We start from the raw sequence: 19,198 nt of genomic DNA, 5'->3' as shown, positions 1-19,198 counted from the left end.
GATGGGTGTGGTCACACCTGAGAATACCTTAGAACTAAAGAGAGCGTAAGGGACAGGGGTATATTCTCAACTCTTTGTGCCAATGTTGATTGGTGGGGTCTGACCTGATAATAGCTTGGAAACGAAAAGAGCGGTTGGTGTGCGGGCATATTCTCACCTATTCGCACCAATCTGATGGGTTTGGTCTGACTTAATAATATCTTAGAAACAAAGAGAGGGGTTGATGAGGGGACATATTTTCACCTGCTAGTGTTGATCTGATGGGTGTGGTCTGACCTGATTAGAATTCAGAACTAAAGAAAGATAGAGGACAGGGGCATATTCTCAACTCTTTGTGGCAATCTGATGGGTGTGGTCAGACCTGAGAATACCTTAGAACTAAAGAGAGCGTGAGGGGCAGGGGTATATTCTCAACTCTTTGTGCCAATCTGATTGGAGGGGTCTGACCTGATAATAGCTTGGAAACGAAAAGAGCGGTTGGTGTGCGGGCATATTCTCACCTATCCGCACCAATCAATAATCTCACCTATTGATGTTGATCTGACTGGTATGGTCACACCTGAGAATACCTTAGAACTAAAGAGAGCGTAAGGGACAGGGGTATATTCTCAACTCTTTGTGCCAATGTTGATTGGTGGGGTCTGACCTGATAATAGCTTGGAAACGAAAAGAGCGGTTGGTGTGCGGGCATATTCTCACCTATCCGCACCAATCAATAATCTCACCTATTGGTGTTGATCTGACTGGTATGGTCACACCTGAGAATACCTTAGAACTAAAGAGAGCGTAAGGGACAGGGGTATATTCTCAACTCTTTGTGCCAATGTTGATTGGTGGGGTCTGACCTGATAATAGCTTGGAAACGAAAAGAGCGGTTGGTGTGCGGGCATATTCTCACCTATTCGCACCAATCTGATGGGTTTGGTCTGACTTAATAATATCTTAGAAACAAAGAGAGGGGTTGGTGAGGGGCATATTGTCACCTATTGGTGTGAATCTGATGGGTGTGGTCTGGCATGATAATTCCATGGAATTAAAGAGGGGTTGATGAGGGGACATATTTTCACCTGCTAGTGTTGATCTGATGGGTGTGGTCTGACCTGATTAGAATTCAGAACTAAAGAAAGATAGAGGACAGGGGCATATTCTCAACTCTTTGTGGCAATCTGATGGGTGTGGTCACACCTGAGAATACCATAGAACTAAAGAGAGCGTGAGGGGCAGGGGTATATTCTCAACTCTTTGTGCCAATCTGATTGGAGGGGTCTGACCTGATAATAGCTTGGAAACGAAAAGAGCGGTTGGTGTGCGGGCATATTCTCACCTATTCGCACCAATCTGATGGGTTTGGTCTGACTTAATAATATCTTAGAAACAAAGAGAGGGGTTGGTGAGGGGCATATTGTCACCTATTGGTGTGAATCTGATGGGTGTGCTCTGGCATGATAATTCCATGGAATTAAAGAGGGGTTGATGAGGGGACATATTTTCACCTGCTAGTGTTGATCTGATGGGTGTGGACTGACCTGATTAGAATTTAGAACTAAAGAAAGGGTGGAGGACAGGGGCATATTCTCAACTCTTAGTGCCAATCTGATGGGTGTGGTCTGACCTGATAATACCTTGGAACCAAAGAGAGGGGTTGGTGAGGGGGGAATATTCTCACCTATTGGTGTTGATCTGACTGGTGTGGTCAAACCTGAGAATAGCTTGGAACCAAGGAAAGGGGTTGGTGAGGGGGGCATATTCTCACCTATTAGTGCGAATCTGATAGGTGTGCTCTGGCATGATAATTCCATGGAACCAAAGAGGGATCCAAGTACAGGGGTAAGAAGGGTTGGGGCAAATTCTCACCACTGGGTGTTGATATGAGGGGTGTGGTCTGACCTTACAATACCTTGGAACGAAAGAGAGGGGTTGGTGAGGGGGCATATTCTCACTTATTGATGTTGAACTGATTGGTGATGATCTGACTTAATATCTTGGAGACAAAGAGAGGGGTTGGTGAGGGGCATATTGTCACCTATTGGTGTTGATATGATGGATGTAGTCTGACCTGATAATACCTTAGAACGAAAGAGAGTGTGGGGGACAGGGATATATTCTCAACTCTTTGTGCCAATCTGATTGGTGTGGTCTTACCTGATAATAACTTGGAAATCAAAAGAGGGGTTTGGTGAGTGGGCATATTCTCACCTATTCGCACCAATCTGATGGGTTTGGTCTTGCTTAATATTGATGTTGAACCGATTAGTGTTGATCTGATTGGTGTGGGGGTCTGACCTGAAAATACCTTGGACCCAAAAGAGGGGTTGGTGATAGGGCATATTCTCACATATTCAGCCAATCTGATGGGTGTGTTCTGACTTGATAATAGGAGGAAACCGAATCCTGGGTAGGGAGGGGGCATATTTTCCCCTCTTAATGTTTATCTGATTCGTGTGGTGTGACTGATACCTTGGAACCAAAGAGAGGGGTTGGTGTAGTCTGCAGGCACAGACCCTCATTGGAACTTTGATCAACAAGTGTGCCTCCATGCAAAGACTAGCACATACAAAACTTGCCTTCGCGAGAGAGCCTTCAGTACACAAGGCATAAGTAGGCTGCACATTCAGACCCTTAACTCGAGCGAAGGGTTTGCCCAGCAGACTAGGGTTGGTGAGGGGGGAATATTCTCACCTATTTGTGGCAATATGATGGGTGTGGACTGCCACGATAATACCTTGGAACTAAAGAGTGGGTTGTTGAGGGGGGAATATTCTCACCTATTGGTGTTGATCTGACTGGTGTGGTCAGACCTGATAATAGCTTGGAACCAAGAAAAGGGGTTGGTGAGGGGGGCATATTCTCACCTATTGGATTTGGTCTGATTGGATGGTCTGACCTGATAATATCTTGGAACCAAAGACAGGGGTGTATGAGGGGGGCATATTCTTACATATTGGGGCCAATATGTTGGGTGTGTTCTGACCTGATAATACCAAGGTACCAGGGAACCAAACAGAGGGTTTGTGAGAGGGGCATATTCTCATCTATTGATGGTATTGATCTGATTGATGGGGTCTGATTTGATAATACCTTGGAACAAAAAGAGGGGTCGATGAGGGGGCATATTTTCACCTATTTGCACCAATCTGATGGGTGTCATCTGACGTAATAATATCTTGGAAACAAAGAGAGGGGTTGGTGAGGGGGGCATATTTTCACCTATTGGTGCCAATCTGATGGGGGTGCTCTGGCATAATAATTCCTTGGAACTAAAGAGGGGTTGGTGAGGGGTATATTCTCACCCGTTGATGTTGATCTGATGGGTGTGGTCTGACCTGATAATACCTTAGAACTAAAGGGAGGGTGGGGGACAGGGGCATATTCTCACCTAATGGTGATGATCTGACTGGTGTGGTCTGACCTGATAGTAGCATAAAACCACAGAGAGGCGTTGGTGAGGGGGCATATTCTCACCTCTTGGTGTTGATCTGATGGGTGTGGTCTGACCTGATACCTTAGAACTAAAGGGAGGGGAGGGGACAGGGGCATATTCTCACCTAATGGTGATGATCTGACTGCTGTGGTCTGACCTTAACATCCCTCTGAACTAAAGAAAGGGGTTTGTGAGAGGGGCAAATTCTAATCTATTGATGTTGATCTGACTGGTGTGGTCAGACCTGATAATAGCTTGGAACCAAGAAAAGGGGTTGGTGAGGGGGGCATATTCTTACCTATTGGTGTTGATATGATTGGCATGGTCTGACCTGATAATACCTTGGAACCAAAGACAGGGGTTGGTGAGGGGGGCATATTCTTACATATTGGTGCCAATATGTTGGGTGTGTTCTGAACTGATAATACCAAGGTACCAGGGAACCAAAGAGAGTGTTAGTGAGAGGGGAATATTCTACCCTATTGATGGTGTTGATCTCATTGGTGGTGTCTGACCTTACAATAACTTGCAGCCAAAGAGAGGAGTTGGTGAGGGGAGAATATTCTCACATATTGTTGGCAATTTGATGGGTGCAGTCTGACCTAGTAAAACCAGGGAACCAAGTACAGAGGTAAGAAGGGGGTGGGGCATATTCTCACCTCTTGGAGTTGATATGAGGGGTGTGGTCTGAAATCAAAATACCTTGGAATCAAAGAGAGGGGTTGGTGAGGGAGAATATTCTCACCTAATAGTGTTCATCTGACTGGTGTGGTTAGACCTGATAATAGCTTAAAACCACAGAGGGGTTGGTGAGGGGGGCATATTCTCACCTATTGGTAACAATCTGATGTGTGTGGTCTGCCCTGATAATACCTTAGAACTAAGGAGAGGGTGGGGGACACAGGCATATTCTCAACTCTTTGTGCCAATCTGATGGGTGTGGTCTGACCTGATTAAAACAAGGGATCCAAGTACAGGAGTAAGAAGGGGGTGGGGCACATTCTCATCTCTTGGTGTTGATATGAGGGATGTGGTCTGAAATTACAATACCTTGGAACCAACTAGAGGGGTTGGTGAGGGGGGCATATTCTTACATATTGAGGCAAATATGTTAGGTGTGTTCTGACCTGATAATACCGAGGTACCAGGGAACAAAAGAGAGGGGTTTGTGAGAGGGGCGTTTTCTCACCAATTTATGTTGAACTGAATGGTGTTGATCTGATTGGTGGGGTCTGACCTGATAATAACTTGGAACAAAAGGAGGGGTTGGTGAGGGGGCATATTCTCACCTATTCGCACCAATCTGATGGGTGTGGTCTGACTTAATATCTTGGAAACAAAGAGAGGGGTTGGTGAGGTGCATATTTTCACCTATTGGTGCCAATCTGATGGGGGTGCTCTGGCATGATAATTCCTTGGAACTAAAGAGGGGTTGGTGAGGGGTATATTCTCACCTGTTGGTATTGAGCAGATGGGTGTGCTCTGGCATGATAATACTTTAGAACTAAAGAGAGGGTGGGGGACAGGGGCATATTCTCAACTCTTTGTGCCAATCTGATGGGTGTAGTCTGACCTGATAAAACTAGGGAACCAAGTACAGTGGTAAGAAGGGTTTGGGCATATTCTCGACTATTGGTGTTGATACGAGGGGTGTGGTGTGAGCTTACAATACCTTGGAACCAAACAGAGGAGTTGGTGAGGGGGGGGGGCATATTCTCACCTATTGGTGCTGATCTGACTGGTGTGCTCAGACCTGATACCTTGGAACCAAGGAAAGGGGTTGGTGAGGGGGGCATATTCTCACTTATTGGTGTTGGTCTGATTGGTATGGTCTGACCTCATAATACCTTGAAACCAAAGAGAGGGGCGGTGAGGGGGGCATATTCTTACATATTGGTGCCAATATGTTGGGTGTGTTCTGACCTGATAATACCAAGGTACCAGGGAACAAAAGAGAGGGGTTTGTGAGAGGGGCATATTCTACCCTATTGATGGTGTTGATCTCATTGGTGGTGTCTGACCTTACAATAACTTGCAGCCAAAGAGAGGAGTTGGTGAGGGGAGAATATTCTCACATATTGTTGGCAATTTGATGGGTGCAGTCTGACCTAGTAAAACCAGGGAACCAAGTACAGAGGTAAGAAGGGGGTGGGGCATATTCTCACCTCTTGGAGTTGATATGAGGGGTGTGGTCTGAAATTAAAAAAACTTGGAATCAAAGAGAGGGGTTGGTGAGGGGGGAATATTCTCACCTAATGGTGTTCATCTGACTGGTGTGGTCAGACCTGATAATAGCTTAAAACCACAAAGAGGGGTTGGTGAGGGGGGCATATTCTCACCTATTGGTAACAATCTGATGGGTGTGGTCTGCCTTGATAATACCTTAGAACTAAGGTGAGGGTGGGGGACAGGGGCATATTCTCAACTCTTTGTGCCAATCTGATGGGTGTGGTCTGACCTGATAAAACAAGGAATCCAAGTACAGAAGTAAGAAAGGGGTGGGGCACATTCTCACCTCTTGTTGTTGATATGAGGGGTGTGGTCTGAATTACAATACCTTGGAACAAAAGAGAGGGGTTGGTGAGGGGGGAATATTCTCACCTACTGGATTTGGTCTGATTGGGATGGTCTGACCTGATATCTTGGAACCAAAGACAGGGGTGTATGAGGGGGGCATATTCTTACATAATGGGCCAATATGTTGGGTGTGTTCTGACCTGATAATACCAAGGTATCAGGGAACCAAACAGAGGGTTTGTGAGAGGGGGCATATTTTCACCTATTGGTGTTCATCTGACTGGTGTGGTCAGACCTGATAATAGCTTAAAACTAGAGAGGAGTTGATGAGGGGGACATATTCTCCCCTCTTGGTGTTGATCTGATGGGTGTGGTCTGACCTGATAATACCTTAGAACTAAAGGGAGGGTTGGGGACAGGGGCATATTCTCACCTAATGGTGATTATCTGCCTGGTGTGGTCAGACCTGATAATAGCTTAAAACCACAGAGAGGCGTTGGTGAGGGGGAATATTCTCACCTCTTGGTGTTGATCTGATGGGTGTGGTCTGACCTTATAATACCTTGAAACCAAAGAGAGGGGTTGGTGAGGGGGAGTATTCTCACCTAATGGTGTTAATCTGACTGGTGTGGTCTGACCTTATACCTCGGAACCAAAAAGAGGGGTTGGTGAGGGGGCAAATTCTAACCTATTGGTGTAGGTCTGATTGGTATGGTCTAACCTGATTATACCTTGGAACCAAAGAGAGGGGTTGGTGAGGGGGGCATATTCTTACATATTGGTGCAAATATGTTCTGACCTGATAATACCAAGGTACCAGGGAACAAAAGAGAGGGGTTTGTGAGAGGGGCGTTTTCTCACCTATTTATGTTGAACTGAATGGTGTTGATCTGATTGGTGGGGTCTGACCTGATAATAACATGGAACAAAAGGAGGGGTTGGTGAGGGGGCATATTCTCACCTATTCGCACCAATCTGATGGGTGTGGTCTGACTTAATAATATCTAGGAAACAAAGAGAGGGGTTGGCGAGGGGCATATTTTCACCTATCAGTGCCAATCTGATGGGGGTGCTCTGACATGATAATTCCTTGGAACTAAAGAGGGGTTGGTGAGGGGTATATTCTCACCTGTTGGTGTTGAGCTGATGGGTGTGATCAGACCTGATAATACCTTAGAACCAAAGAAAGGGGTTGGTGAGGGGGCATATTCTTACATATTGGGGCCAATATGTTGGGTGTGTTCTGACCTGATAATACCAAGGTACCAGGGAACCAAAGAGAGTGTTTGTGAGAGGGGCATATTCTACCCTATTGATGGTGTTGATCTCATTGGTGGTGTCTGACCTTACAATAACTTGCAGCCAAAGAGAGGAGTTGGTGAGGGGAGAATATTCTCACATATTGTTGGCAATTTGATGGGTGCAGTCTGACCTAGTAAAACCAGGGAACCAAGTACAGAGGTAAGAAGGGGGTGGGGCATATTCTCACCTCTTGGAGTTGATATGAGGGGTGTGGTCTGAAATCAAAATACCTTGGAATCAAAGAGAGGGGTTGGTGAGGGAGAATATTCTCACCTAATAGTGTTCATCTGACTGGTGTGGTCTGACCTTATTATAGCTTAAAACTAGAGAGGGGTTGGTGAGGGGGACATATTCTCACCTCTTAGTGTTGATCTGATGGGTGTGGTCTGACCTGATCATACCTTGGAACTAAAGAGTGTGGTGGACAGGGGCATATTCTCACCTAATGGTGATGATCTGACTGGTGTGGTTAGACCTGATAATAGCTTAAAACCACAGAGGGGTTGGTGAGGGGGGCATATTCTCACCTATTGGTAACAATCTGATGTGTGTGGTCTGCCCTGATAATACCTTAGAACTAAGGAGAGGGTGGGGGACACGGGCATATTCTCAACTCTTTGTGCCAATCTGATGGGTGTGGTCTGACCTGATTAAAACAAGGGATCCAAGTACAGGAGTAAGAAGGGGGTGGGGCACATTCTCATCTCTTGGTGTTGATATGAGGGATGTGGTCTGAAATTACAATACCTTGGAACCAACTAGAGGGGTTGGTGAGGGGGGCATATTCTTACATATTGGTGCAAATATGTTAGGTGTGTTCTGACCTGATAATACCGAGGTACCAGGGAACCAAAGAGAGGGGTTTGTGAGAGGGGCGTTTTCTCACCAATTTATGTTGAACTGAATGGTGTTGATCTGATTGGTGGGGTCTGACCTGATAATAACTTGGAACAAAAGGAGGGGTTGGTGAGGGGGCATATTCTCACCTATTCGCACCAATCTGATGGGTGTGGTCTGACTTAATATCTTGGAAACAAAGAGAGGGGTTGGTGAGGTGCATATTTTCACCTATTGGTGCCAATCTGATGGGGGTGCTCTGGCATAATAATTCCTTGGAACTAAAGAGGGGTTGGTGAGGGGTATATTCTCACCTGTTGGTGTTGAGCAGATGGGTGTGCTCTGGCATGATAATACTTTAGAACTAAAGAGAGGGTGGGGGACAGGGGCATATTCTCAACTCTTTGTGCCAATCTGATGGGTGTAGTCTGACCTGATAAAACTAGGGAACCAAGTACAGTGGTAAGAAGGGTTTGGGCATATTCTCGACTATTGGTGTTGATACGAGGGGTGTGGTGTGAGCTTACAATACCTTGGAACCAAACAGAGGAGTTGGTGAGGGGGGGGGGCATATTCTCACCTATTGGTGCTGATCTGACTGGTGTGCTCAGACCTGATACCTTGGAACCAAGGAAAGGGGTTGGTGAGGGGGACATATTCTCACTTATTGGTGTTGGTCTGATTGGTATGGTCTGACCTCATAATACCTTGGAACCAAAGAGAGGGGCGGTGAGGGGGGCATATTCTTACATATTGGTGCCAATATGTTGGGTGTGTTCTGACCTGATAATACCAAGGTACCAGGGAACAAAAGAGAGGGGTTTGTGAGAGGGGCATATTCTACCCTATTGATGGTGTTGATCTCATTGGTGGTGTCTGACCTTACAATAACTTGCAGCCAAAGAGAGGAGTTGGTGAGGGGAGAATGTTCTCACATATTGTTGGCAATTTGATGGGTGCAGTCTGACCTAGTAAAACCAGGGAACCAAGTACAGAGGTAAGAAGGGGGTGGGGCATATTCTCACCTCTTGGAGTTGATATGAGGGGTGTGGTCTGAAATCAAAATACCTTGGAATCAAAGAGAGGGGTTGGTGAGGGAGAATATTCTCACCTAATAGTGTTCATCTGACTGGTGTGGTCTGACCTTATTATAGCTTAAAACTAGAGAGGGGTTGGTGAGGGGGACATATTCTCACCTCTTAGTGTTGATCTGATGGGTGTGGTCTGACCTGATCATACCTTAGAACTAAAGGGAGGGTGGGGGACAGGGGCATATTCTCACCTAATGGTGATGATCTGACTGGTGTGGTTAGACCTGATAATAGCTTAAAACCACAGAGGGGTTGGTGAGGGGGGCATATTCTCACCTATTGGTAACAATCTGATGTGTGTGGTCTGCCCTGATAATACCTTAGAACTAAGGAGAGGGTGGGGGACACAGGCATATTCTCAACTCTTTGTGCCAATCTGATGGGTGTGGTCTGACCTGATTAAAACAAGGGATCCAAGTACAGGAGTAAGAAGGGGGTGGGGCACATTCTCATCTCTTGGTGTTGATATGAGGGATGTGGTCTGAAATTACAATACCTTGGAACCAACTAGAGGGGTTGGTGAGGGGGGCATATTCTTACATATTGGTGCAAATATGTTAGGTGTGTTCTGACCTGATAATACCGAGGTACCAGGGAACAAAAGAGAGGGGTTTGTGAGAGGGGCGTTTTCTCACCAATTTATGTTGAACTGAATGGTGTTGATCTGATTGGTGGGGTCTGACCTGATAATAACTTGGAACAAAAGGAGGGGTTGGTGAGGGGGCATATTCTCACCTATTCGTACCAATCTGATGGGTGTGGTCTGACTTAATATCTTGGAAACAAAGAGAGGGGTTGGTGAGGTGCATATTTTCACCTATTGGTGCCAATCTGATGGGGGTGCTCTGGCATGATAATTCCTTGGAACTAAAGAGGGGTTGGTGAGGGGTATATTCTCACCTGTTGGTATTGAGCAGATGGGTGTGCTCTGGCATGATAATACTTTAGAACTAAAGAGAGGGTGGGGGACAGGGGCATATTCTCAACTCTTTGTGCCAATCTGATGGGTGTAGTCTGACCTGATAAAACTAGGGAACCAAGTACAGTGGTAAGAAGGGTTTGGGCATATTCTCGACTATTGGTGTTGATACGAGGGGTGTGGTGTGAGCTTACAATACCTTGGAACCAAACAGAGGAGTTGGTGAGGGGGGGGGGCATATTCTCACCTATTGGTGCTGATCTGACTGGTGTGCTCAGACCTGATACCTTGGAACCAAGGAAAGGGGTTGGTGAGGGGGACATATTCTCACTTATTGGTGTTGGTCTGATTGGTATGGTCTGACCTCATAATACCTTGGAACCAAAGAGAGGGGCGGTGAGGGGGGCATATTCTTACATATTGGTGCCAATATGTTGGGTGTGTTCTGACCTGATAATACCAAGGTACCAGGGAACAAAAGAGAGGGGTTTGTGAGAGGGGCATATTCTACCCTATTGATGGTGTTGATCTCATTGGTGGTGTCTGACCTTACAATAACTTGCAGCCAAAGAGAGGAGTTGGTGAGGGGAGAATGTTCTCACATATTGTTGGCAATTTGATGGGTGCAGTCTGACCTAGTAAAACCAGGGAACCAAGTACAGAGGTAAGAAGGGGGTGGGGCATATTCTCACCTCTTGGAGTTGATATGAGGGGTGTGGTCTGAAATCAAAATACCTTGGAATCAAAGAGAGGGGTTGGTGAGGGAGAATATTCTCACCTAATAGTGTTCATCTGACTGGTGTGGTCTGACCTTATTATAGCTTAAAACTAGAGAGGGGTTGGTGAGGGGGACATATTCTCACCTCTTAGTGTTGATCTGATGGGTGTGGTCTGACCTGATCATACCTTAGAACTAAAGGGAGGGTGGGGGACAGGGGCATATTCTCACCTAATGGTGATGATCTGACTGGTGTGGTTAGACCTGATAATAGCTTAAAACCACAGAGGGGTTGGTGAGGGGGGCATATTCTCACCTATTGGTAACAATCTGATGTGTGTGGTCTGCCCTGATAATACCTTAGAACTAAGGAGAGGGTGGGGGACACAGGCATATTCTCAACTCTTTGTGCCAATCTGATGGGTGTGGTCTGACCTGATTAAAACAAGGGATCCAAGTACAGGAGTAAGAAGGGGGTGGGGCACATTCTCATCTCTTGGTGTTGATATGAGGGATGTGGTCTGAAATTACAATACCTTGGAACCAACTAGAGGGGTTGGTGAGGGGGGCATATTCTTACATATTGGTGCAAATATGTTAGGTGTGTTCTGACCTGATAATACCGAGGTACCAGGGAACAAAAGAGAGGGGTTTGTGAGAGGGGCGTTTTCTCACCAATTTATGTTGAACTGAATGGTGTTGATCTGATTGGTGGGGTCTGACCTGATAATAACTTGGAACAAAAGGAGGGGTTGGTGAGGAGGCATATTCTCACCTATTCGCACCAATCTGATGGGTGTGGTCTGACTTAATATCTTGGAAACAAAGAGAGGGGTTGGTGAGGTGCATATTTTCACCTATTGGTGCCAATCTGATGGGGGTGCTCTGGCATGATAATTCCTTGGAACTAAAGAGGGGTTGGTGAGGGGTATATTCTCACCTGTTAGTATTGAGCAGATGGGTGTGCTCTGGCATGATAATACTTTAGAACTAAAGAGAGGGTGGGGGACAGGGGCATATTCTCAACTCTTTGTGCCAATCTGATGGGTGTAGTCTGACCTGATAAAACTAGGGAACCAAGTACAGTGGTAAGAAGGGTTTGGGCATATTCTCGACTATTGGTGTTGATACGAGGGGTGTGGTGTGAGCTTACAATACCTTGGAACCAAACAGAGGAGTTGGTGAGGGGGGGGGGCATATTCTCACCTATTGGTGCTGATCTGACTGGTGTGCTCAGACCTGATACCTTGGAACCAAGGAAAGGGGTTGGTGAGGGGGGCATATTCTCACTTATTGGTGTTGGTCTGATTGGTATGGTCTGACCTCATAATACCTTGGAACCAAAGAGAGGGGCGGTGAGGGGGGCATATTCTTACATATTGGTGCCAATATGTTGGGTGTGTTCTGACCTGATAATACCAAGGTACCAGGGAACAAAAGAGAGGGGTTTGTGAGAGGGGCATATTCTACCCTATTGATGGTGTTGATCTCATTGGTGGTGTCTGACCTTACAATAACTTGCAGCCAAAGAGAGGAGTTGGTGAGGGGAGAATGTTCTCACATATTGTTGGCAATTTGATGGGTGCAGTCTGACCTAGTAAAACCAGGGAACCAAGTACAGAGGTAAGAAGGGGGTGGGGCATATTCTCACCTCTTGGAGTTGATATGAGGGGTGTGGTCTGAAATCAAAATACCTTGGAATCAAAGAGAGGGGTTGGTGAGGGAGAATATTCTCACCTAATAGTGTTCATCTGACTGGTGTGGTCTGACCTTATTATAGCTTAAAACTAGAGAGGGGTTGGTGAGGGGGACATATTCTCACCTCTTAGTGTTGATCTGATGGGTGTGGTCTGACCTGATCATACCTTAGAACTAAAGGGAGGGTGGGGGACAGGGGCATATTCTCACCTAATGGTGATGATCTGACTGGTGTGGTTAGACCTGATAATAGCTTAAAACCACAGAGGGGTTGGTGAGGGGGGCATATTCTCACCTATTGGTAACAATCTGATGTGTGTGGTCTGCCCTGATAATACCTTAGAACTAAGGAGAGGGTGGGGGACACAGGCATATTCTCAACTCTTTGTGCCAATCTGATGGGTGTGGTCTGACCTGATTAAAACAAGGGATCCAAGTACAGGAGTAAGAAGGGGGTGGGGCACATTCTCATCTCTTGGTGTTGATATGAGGGATGTGGTCTGAAATTACAATACCTTGGAACCAACTAGAGGGGTTGGTGAGGGGGGCATATTCTTACATATTGGTGCAAATATGTTAGGTGTGTTCTGACCTGATAATACCGAGGTACCAGGGAACAAAAGAGAGGGGTTTGTGAGAGGGGCGTTTTCTCACCAATTTATGTTGAACTGAATGGTGTTGATCTGATTGGTGGGGTCTGACCTGATAATAACTTGGAACAAAAGGAGGGGTTGGTGAGGGGGCATATTCTCACCTATTCGCACCAATCTGATGGGTGTGGTCTGACTTAATATCTTGGAAACAAAGAGAGGGGTTGGTGAGGTGCATATTTTCACCTATTGGTGCCAATCTGATGGGGGTGCTCTGGCATGATAATTCCTTGGAACTAAAGAGGGGTTGGTGAGGGGTATATTCTCACCTGTTGGTATTGAGCAGATGGGTGTGCTCTGGCATGATAATACTTTAGAACTAAAGAGAGGGTGGGGGACAGGGGCATATTCTCAACTCTTTGTGCCAATCTGATGGGTGTAGTCTGACCTGATAAAACTAGGGAACCAAGTACAGTGGTAAGAAGGGTTTGGGCATATTCTCGACTATTGGTGTTGATACGAGGGGTGTGGTCTGAGCTTACAATACCTTGGAACCAAACAGAGGAGTTGGTGAGGGGGGGGGATATTCTCACCTATTGGTGTTGATCTGACTGGTGTGCTCAGACCTGATACCTTGGAACCAAGGAAAGGGGTTGGTGAGGGGGGCATATTCTCACTTATTGGTGTTGGTCTGATTGGTATGGTCTGACCTCATAATACCTTGGAACCAAAGAGAGGGGCGGTGAGGGGGGCATATTCTTACATATTGGTGCCAATATGTTGGGTGTGTTCTGACCTGATAATACCAAGGTACCAGGGAACAAAAGAGAGGGGTTTGTGAGACGGGCGTATTCTCACCTATTGATGTTGAACTGATTGGTGTTGATCCGATTGGTGGGGTCTGACATGATCATAACTTGGAAACCAAGAGGGGTTGGTGAGCGGGCGTATTCTCACCTATTCGCACCAATCTGATGGGTGTGGCCTGACTTAATAATATCTTGGAAACAAAGAGAGGGGTTAGTGAGCAGCATATTTTCACCTATTGTTGCCAATCTGATGGGTGTGCTCTGGCATAATTCCTTGGAACTAAAGAGGGGTTGGTGAGGGGGCATATTCTCACCTGTTGTTGTTGATCTGATGGGTGTGGTCTGACCTGAAAATACCTTAGAACTAAAGAGAGGGTGGGGGACCTGTTGGTGTTGATCTGATTGGTGTGGTCTGACCTGAAAATACCTTGGAACCAAACAGAGGGGTTTGTGAGGGGGGGGGGGGGGGAATATTCTCACCTAATGGAATTGATCTGAATGGTGTGGTCTGACCTGATAATGCCTTGGAACCAAAGAGAGGGGTTGGTGAGGGGGGCATATTCTCACTTATTGGTGTTGGTCTGATTGGTATGGTCTGACCTCATAATACCTTGGAACCAAAGAGAGGGGCGGTGAGGGGGGCATATTCTTACATATTGGTGCCAATATGTTGGGTGTGTTCTGACCTGATAATACCAAGGTACCAGGGAACAAAAGAGAGGGGTTTGTGAGACGGGCGTATTCTCACCAATTTATGTTGAACTGAATGGTGTTGATCTGATTGGTGGGGTCTGACCTGATAATAACTTGGAACAAAAGGAGGGGTTGGTGAGGGGGCATATTCTCACCTATTCGCACCAATCTGATGGGTGTGGCCTGACTTAATAATATCTTGGAAACAAAGAGAGGGGTTAGTGAGCAGCATATTTTCACCTATTGTTGCCAATCTGATGGGTGTGCTCTGGCATAATTCCTTGGAACTAAAGAGGGGTTGGTGAGGGGGCATATTCTCACCTGTTGTTGTTGATCTGATGGGTGTGGTCTGACCTGAAAATACCTTAGAACTAAAGAGAGGGTGGGGGACCTGTTGGTGTTGATCTGATTGGTGTGGTCTGACCTGAAAATACCTTGGAACCAAACAGAGGGGTTTGTGAGGGGGGGGAATATTCTCACCTAATGGAATTGATCTGAATGGTGTGGTCTGACCTGATAATGCCTTGGAACCAAAGAGAGGGGTTGGTGAGGAGGGCATATTCTTACATATTGGTGCCAATATGATGGGTAGGTTCTGACCTGATAATACCAAGGTACCAGGGAACCAAAGAGAGGGGTTTGTGAGAGGGGCATTTTCTCACCTATTGATGTTGAACTGTTTGGTGTTGATCTGATGGGTGTGGTCTGACCTGATAATACCTTGGAACTAAAAGAGGAGTTGGTGAGGGGGGCATATTCTCACCTATTCGCACCAATCTGATGGGTGTGATCTGACTTAATAATACAAGGGAACCAAATGCAGAGTAGGGAGGGGGGCATATTCTCCCCTCTTGATGTTTATCTGATTAGTGTGGTCTGACCTGATAATATCTTGGAACCAAAGAGAAGGGTTTGTGAGGGGGGCATTTTTTCACCTCTTGGTGCTGATCTGATTGGTGTGGTCTGACCTTGAAATACCTTCGAAGCAAAGAAAGGGGTTTGTGAGAGGGGCATTTTCTCACCTATTGATGTTGATCTGATTGATGTGGTCAGACCTGATTATAGCTTGGAACCAAAGAAAGGGGTTGGTGAGGGGGGCATATTCTTACATATTGGTGCCAATATAATTGGTGTGGTCTGACCTGATACTACCTTGGAACTAAAAGAGGGGTTTGTGAGGGGGGCATATTCTCACCTATTCGCACCAATCTGATGGGTGTGATCTGACTTAATAATACAAGGGAACCAAATGCAGAGTAGGGAGGGGGGCATATTCTCCCCTCTTGGTGTTTATCTGATTAGTGTGGTCTGACCTGATAATATCTTGAAACCAAAGAGAAGGGTTTGTGAGGGGGGCATATTCTCCCCTATTTGTGTTGATCTGATTGGTGTGGTCTGACCTGATAGAATGAGTGAACAAGAACGGTGCATCAGTTCACTGATCTGGTATGTCAATGTAGTCATCTATGTTCACTACAGATAAGCATATTTTAGATTTTACGCGACGTGTACGTACGTCCAAATGAAACAGCGTAATAGCGAGCGGGTCATGATAGGCCGCCCAACCTGGAAAATCTGGCATACCATTGCCTCACAACCCGTTTGGGTGACGTGAAGGTGCAACTTGTGCACATTTTTCACAAAATCAATGTAAGTTGTATGATGCATTATGTTTATCATATATGAAATTGTTTTCTGAAATCTTGGAACTAAAGAGAGGGGTTGGTGATTGGGCAGATTTTCACCTCTTGATGCCAGTCTGATGGGTGTGGTCTAACCTTATAATACCAAGGAACCAAAGAGAAGGGTGCAGGGAGGGGGGCATTTTTTCACCTCTTGGTGCTGATCTGATGGGTGTGGTCTGTCTCTGTGAGAGAACATCTCTCAGCATGGCTTGCTTCTTAGCTGACATAGGTGTGCTCCGGGCCTTAGGAGCACCACTCACCTTAACCTCAGCAAGTCTGGTAGCAAGGGATGAAGGATTGGTGCTCAGCCTTTAGAAAAAAGGGGGAAAAAGACATACTATGAACTGAATACTATGAATTATTGAACACAGAGTCACAACCTTGGCACCCTATCCACTTATATTATGATCACTAGGGACCCGTCCTCATTTGACTTGTTCAATTCAACTTTCAAGACGATAATCTCAATAACATAGGCATTTGCATAGCGCAACCTATCGAAATTTAAGCCATTTAGATGTGCAACATCATCCAGCGGCTGTTTCCCGCGCTCAGTGCCTTCAAGGAGTTAAACCTGCTGGGTACCCATTCACCTCACTTGGGTTGAGTGCAGCAATATGTGGGTAAATTTCTTTCTGTAGGAAAACATGCCATGGCTCGGATTCGAATCCCACATCACTCTGATTAAAAGATTAGAGTCCAAACCATGGCACCCTACTTTGATAGTGAGTGAACCCTTTCCACTCACATTGTGATCTCTATGGACCTGTCCTCATTTTATTTTTTCAACTCAATTTGAACTATGGAAAGCCAGCAATGCCTTAAGTAGTCATCTAAACACATTTCCTTTGAAACAAGCTGAAGCCTTGCCATTGGTGAACTGATTAAGCATGCACCAGTAGTCGTTATCTCACCAGACCATGATTGTTACCAAGATAAAAGCATTTAAGATGATAAATTAGGTTGGTAGTGGATTTCTCCAGATGGGACCGATTCAAATCTACCATGCTCTTTCAGGTTATTGGGCTCAGACTGATATTATATTTTTATATGACTACATACTTGATCTTTGATGATGGAAGTGCGTTGAATGTCGAGGTGACATCGTAACGCTGTGCGGTGGTCAGTTGCTTCCGAAGATCTATCAACTTGTTCTTCTGGGTTGTCAGGATGTTGACATGGTTTCCCAGGGTCTGGTAGATGGTATCCATGGTGGGGGTCACCATTCTCCTGCAAAATAAATTGAGAACAGATAGGTGTAAGTCAGAGGGTAAGAGAGAAACAGAGAAAAGTGGGGGAGGGGGAAAGGGGGAAAGAGGGGGAGAGGAAGAAAGAAAGAGGGAGAGAAAGAAATATAGAGAAGGAAGAGATAAATAATAAGAGAGAAAGAAATATATAAATAGAAATAAATAAATAAACAGAAAGAGAGAATGGAATAGACCTATGATAATTTAGTCAAGTTGTTAAGACATTGCTTTAAACGTCAACTGCCTTAGCAGAACAGGGGGGGGGGGGCGTTTCATGAAAGTTGTCAGCACTGACTAAATTGTCAGTGCTGACAATTTCACTGAAATCCTTGGTTTTGATTGGCTGAAAGGCACTAGCCTCTCACTATTACTATATTAAATGTCGAAGACAGTCAGTCAATTTGTCAGTGCTGACAACATTCATGAAACGGTCCCCTGTTCAATACGCCAGGCACTATATGAGATCAAAGTGCATTGCACTGTATATAGGGGTGTGGGTGGTCACAAATAAAAAGATCTGAAAAAAGCTGAAGAGTGTTGAAAAAGTCTGAAATAGAAAGAGCTCCCATACTTTTTGTACAAGGGAAGGCCAAAAATAAGCTGAAATTAAGCTGAAAATCAAAACAAAAAAATCTGTAATCAGATAAAAATCTGAACTCTCACACCCCTGTGTATACTATCTTAAGCAAAAATAAACAGGCATTTCCCTTTGTTAGGTTTCCTATCAAGTCAGAGCAAAAATTATGATGGCCTAATCTCTAATAATAGAATCACCACTCAGTATTTGTTCTCATCTACATTATTTATTTTCCTTTACTGCATCAACAAAACAATTACGGAGATCAGGGTCCCATCTTACAAAGATCTGTGATTGATCTGATCAACCTCAACTATATGGAAATCCATCAATGTCACAATTTTTCCAACAGGAAAGTTGCACAATGTCTTTTGGTAAACAAAGAGGTTCACACTGAATTGACAATGGTGATTCATCCTAATTATCAGAAAACATTTTGAACAAACAAGTATTTTAGATGTTGACGTTGCTGGCTTTCCATAGTTGTGGTTGACCAGATCAATCACAATTCTTTGTAAGACAGGACCAAGGAGAGCTGATGTGAATTCCTAAATGTAGCAAAGGTAGCAAATATTGATAGACCTGACTTTTCTTTAGCTTTCTGACTCACCTGGTTGATTTGGATCCCTTTCCATGGGTGATCTTCTCCCACTCCAGATCCAGGCAGGCATTGGTATCCCTGACTCCTGTCTCCAGGTAGTGATACAAGGAGCGGATCTCTTGCATCTGCTTGGCTGACTGTGGATCCAGGCCCCTGGAGCGCAGGAGCTGGAGGTAGCGTGGATCCTTGGAGCGCTGTTTCCTGAGGCGGCTCTCCTCAACCAGGCTAAAGGAGTTAAGTAGCTTGGCCTTGAGGCCGTGAATGTCTTCATTATGTGACTAGAGTGGAGTTGTAAGGAAAAAGTGTGGATAACCGTTTGTAACATGCATGGAATGTTATTGAATCAACATTGAGGGGTCAATCACTATTGAATTCATCCGTAGTAGGTCCATAGTATGACCAAGTAATAAAAGTAATCTATCAATTCGTAAGTACATTGTGGCTCAGTGGATTAGTCTCCAGACTTTGAAACAGAAGGTCATGGCTTAAAATC

At 45.3% G+C, this 19,198-nt stretch overlaps 1 protein-coding gene across 1 annotated transcript in view; it reads right to left on the bottom strand.

The window, feature by feature from the left end:
• Positions 1-19,198, bottom strand: part of LOC129277887 (nuclear pore complex protein Nup214-like) — an 86,497-nt gene that overhangs the window by 29,812 nt on the left and 37,487 nt on the right. The window contains exons 16-18 of the mRNA XM_064110257.1: positions 18,715-18,983; positions 17,343-17,510; positions 16,429-16,589 (exon numbers count right to left, since the gene is read on the bottom strand). Of these exons, the coding sequence (XP_063966327.1) occupies positions 16,429-16,589; positions 17,343-17,510; positions 18,715-18,983 (598 nt within the window). The remainder of the gene's footprint in view (positions 1-16,428; positions 16,590-17,342; positions 17,511-18,714; positions 18,984-19,198) is intronic.

This window comes from Lytechinus pictus, chromosome 15 (assembly GCF_037042905.1).
Source record: "Lytechinus pictus isolate F3 Inbred chromosome 15, Lp3.0, whole genome shotgun sequence".
In the NCBI taxonomy this organism is placed as follows: domain Eukaryota; kingdom Metazoa; phylum Echinodermata; class Echinoidea; order Temnopleuroida; family Toxopneustidae; genus Lytechinus; species Lytechinus pictus.
The sequence above is the reverse complement of the archived record's forward strand: the minus strand, read 5'-3'. Positions and strand labels throughout refer to the sequence as shown.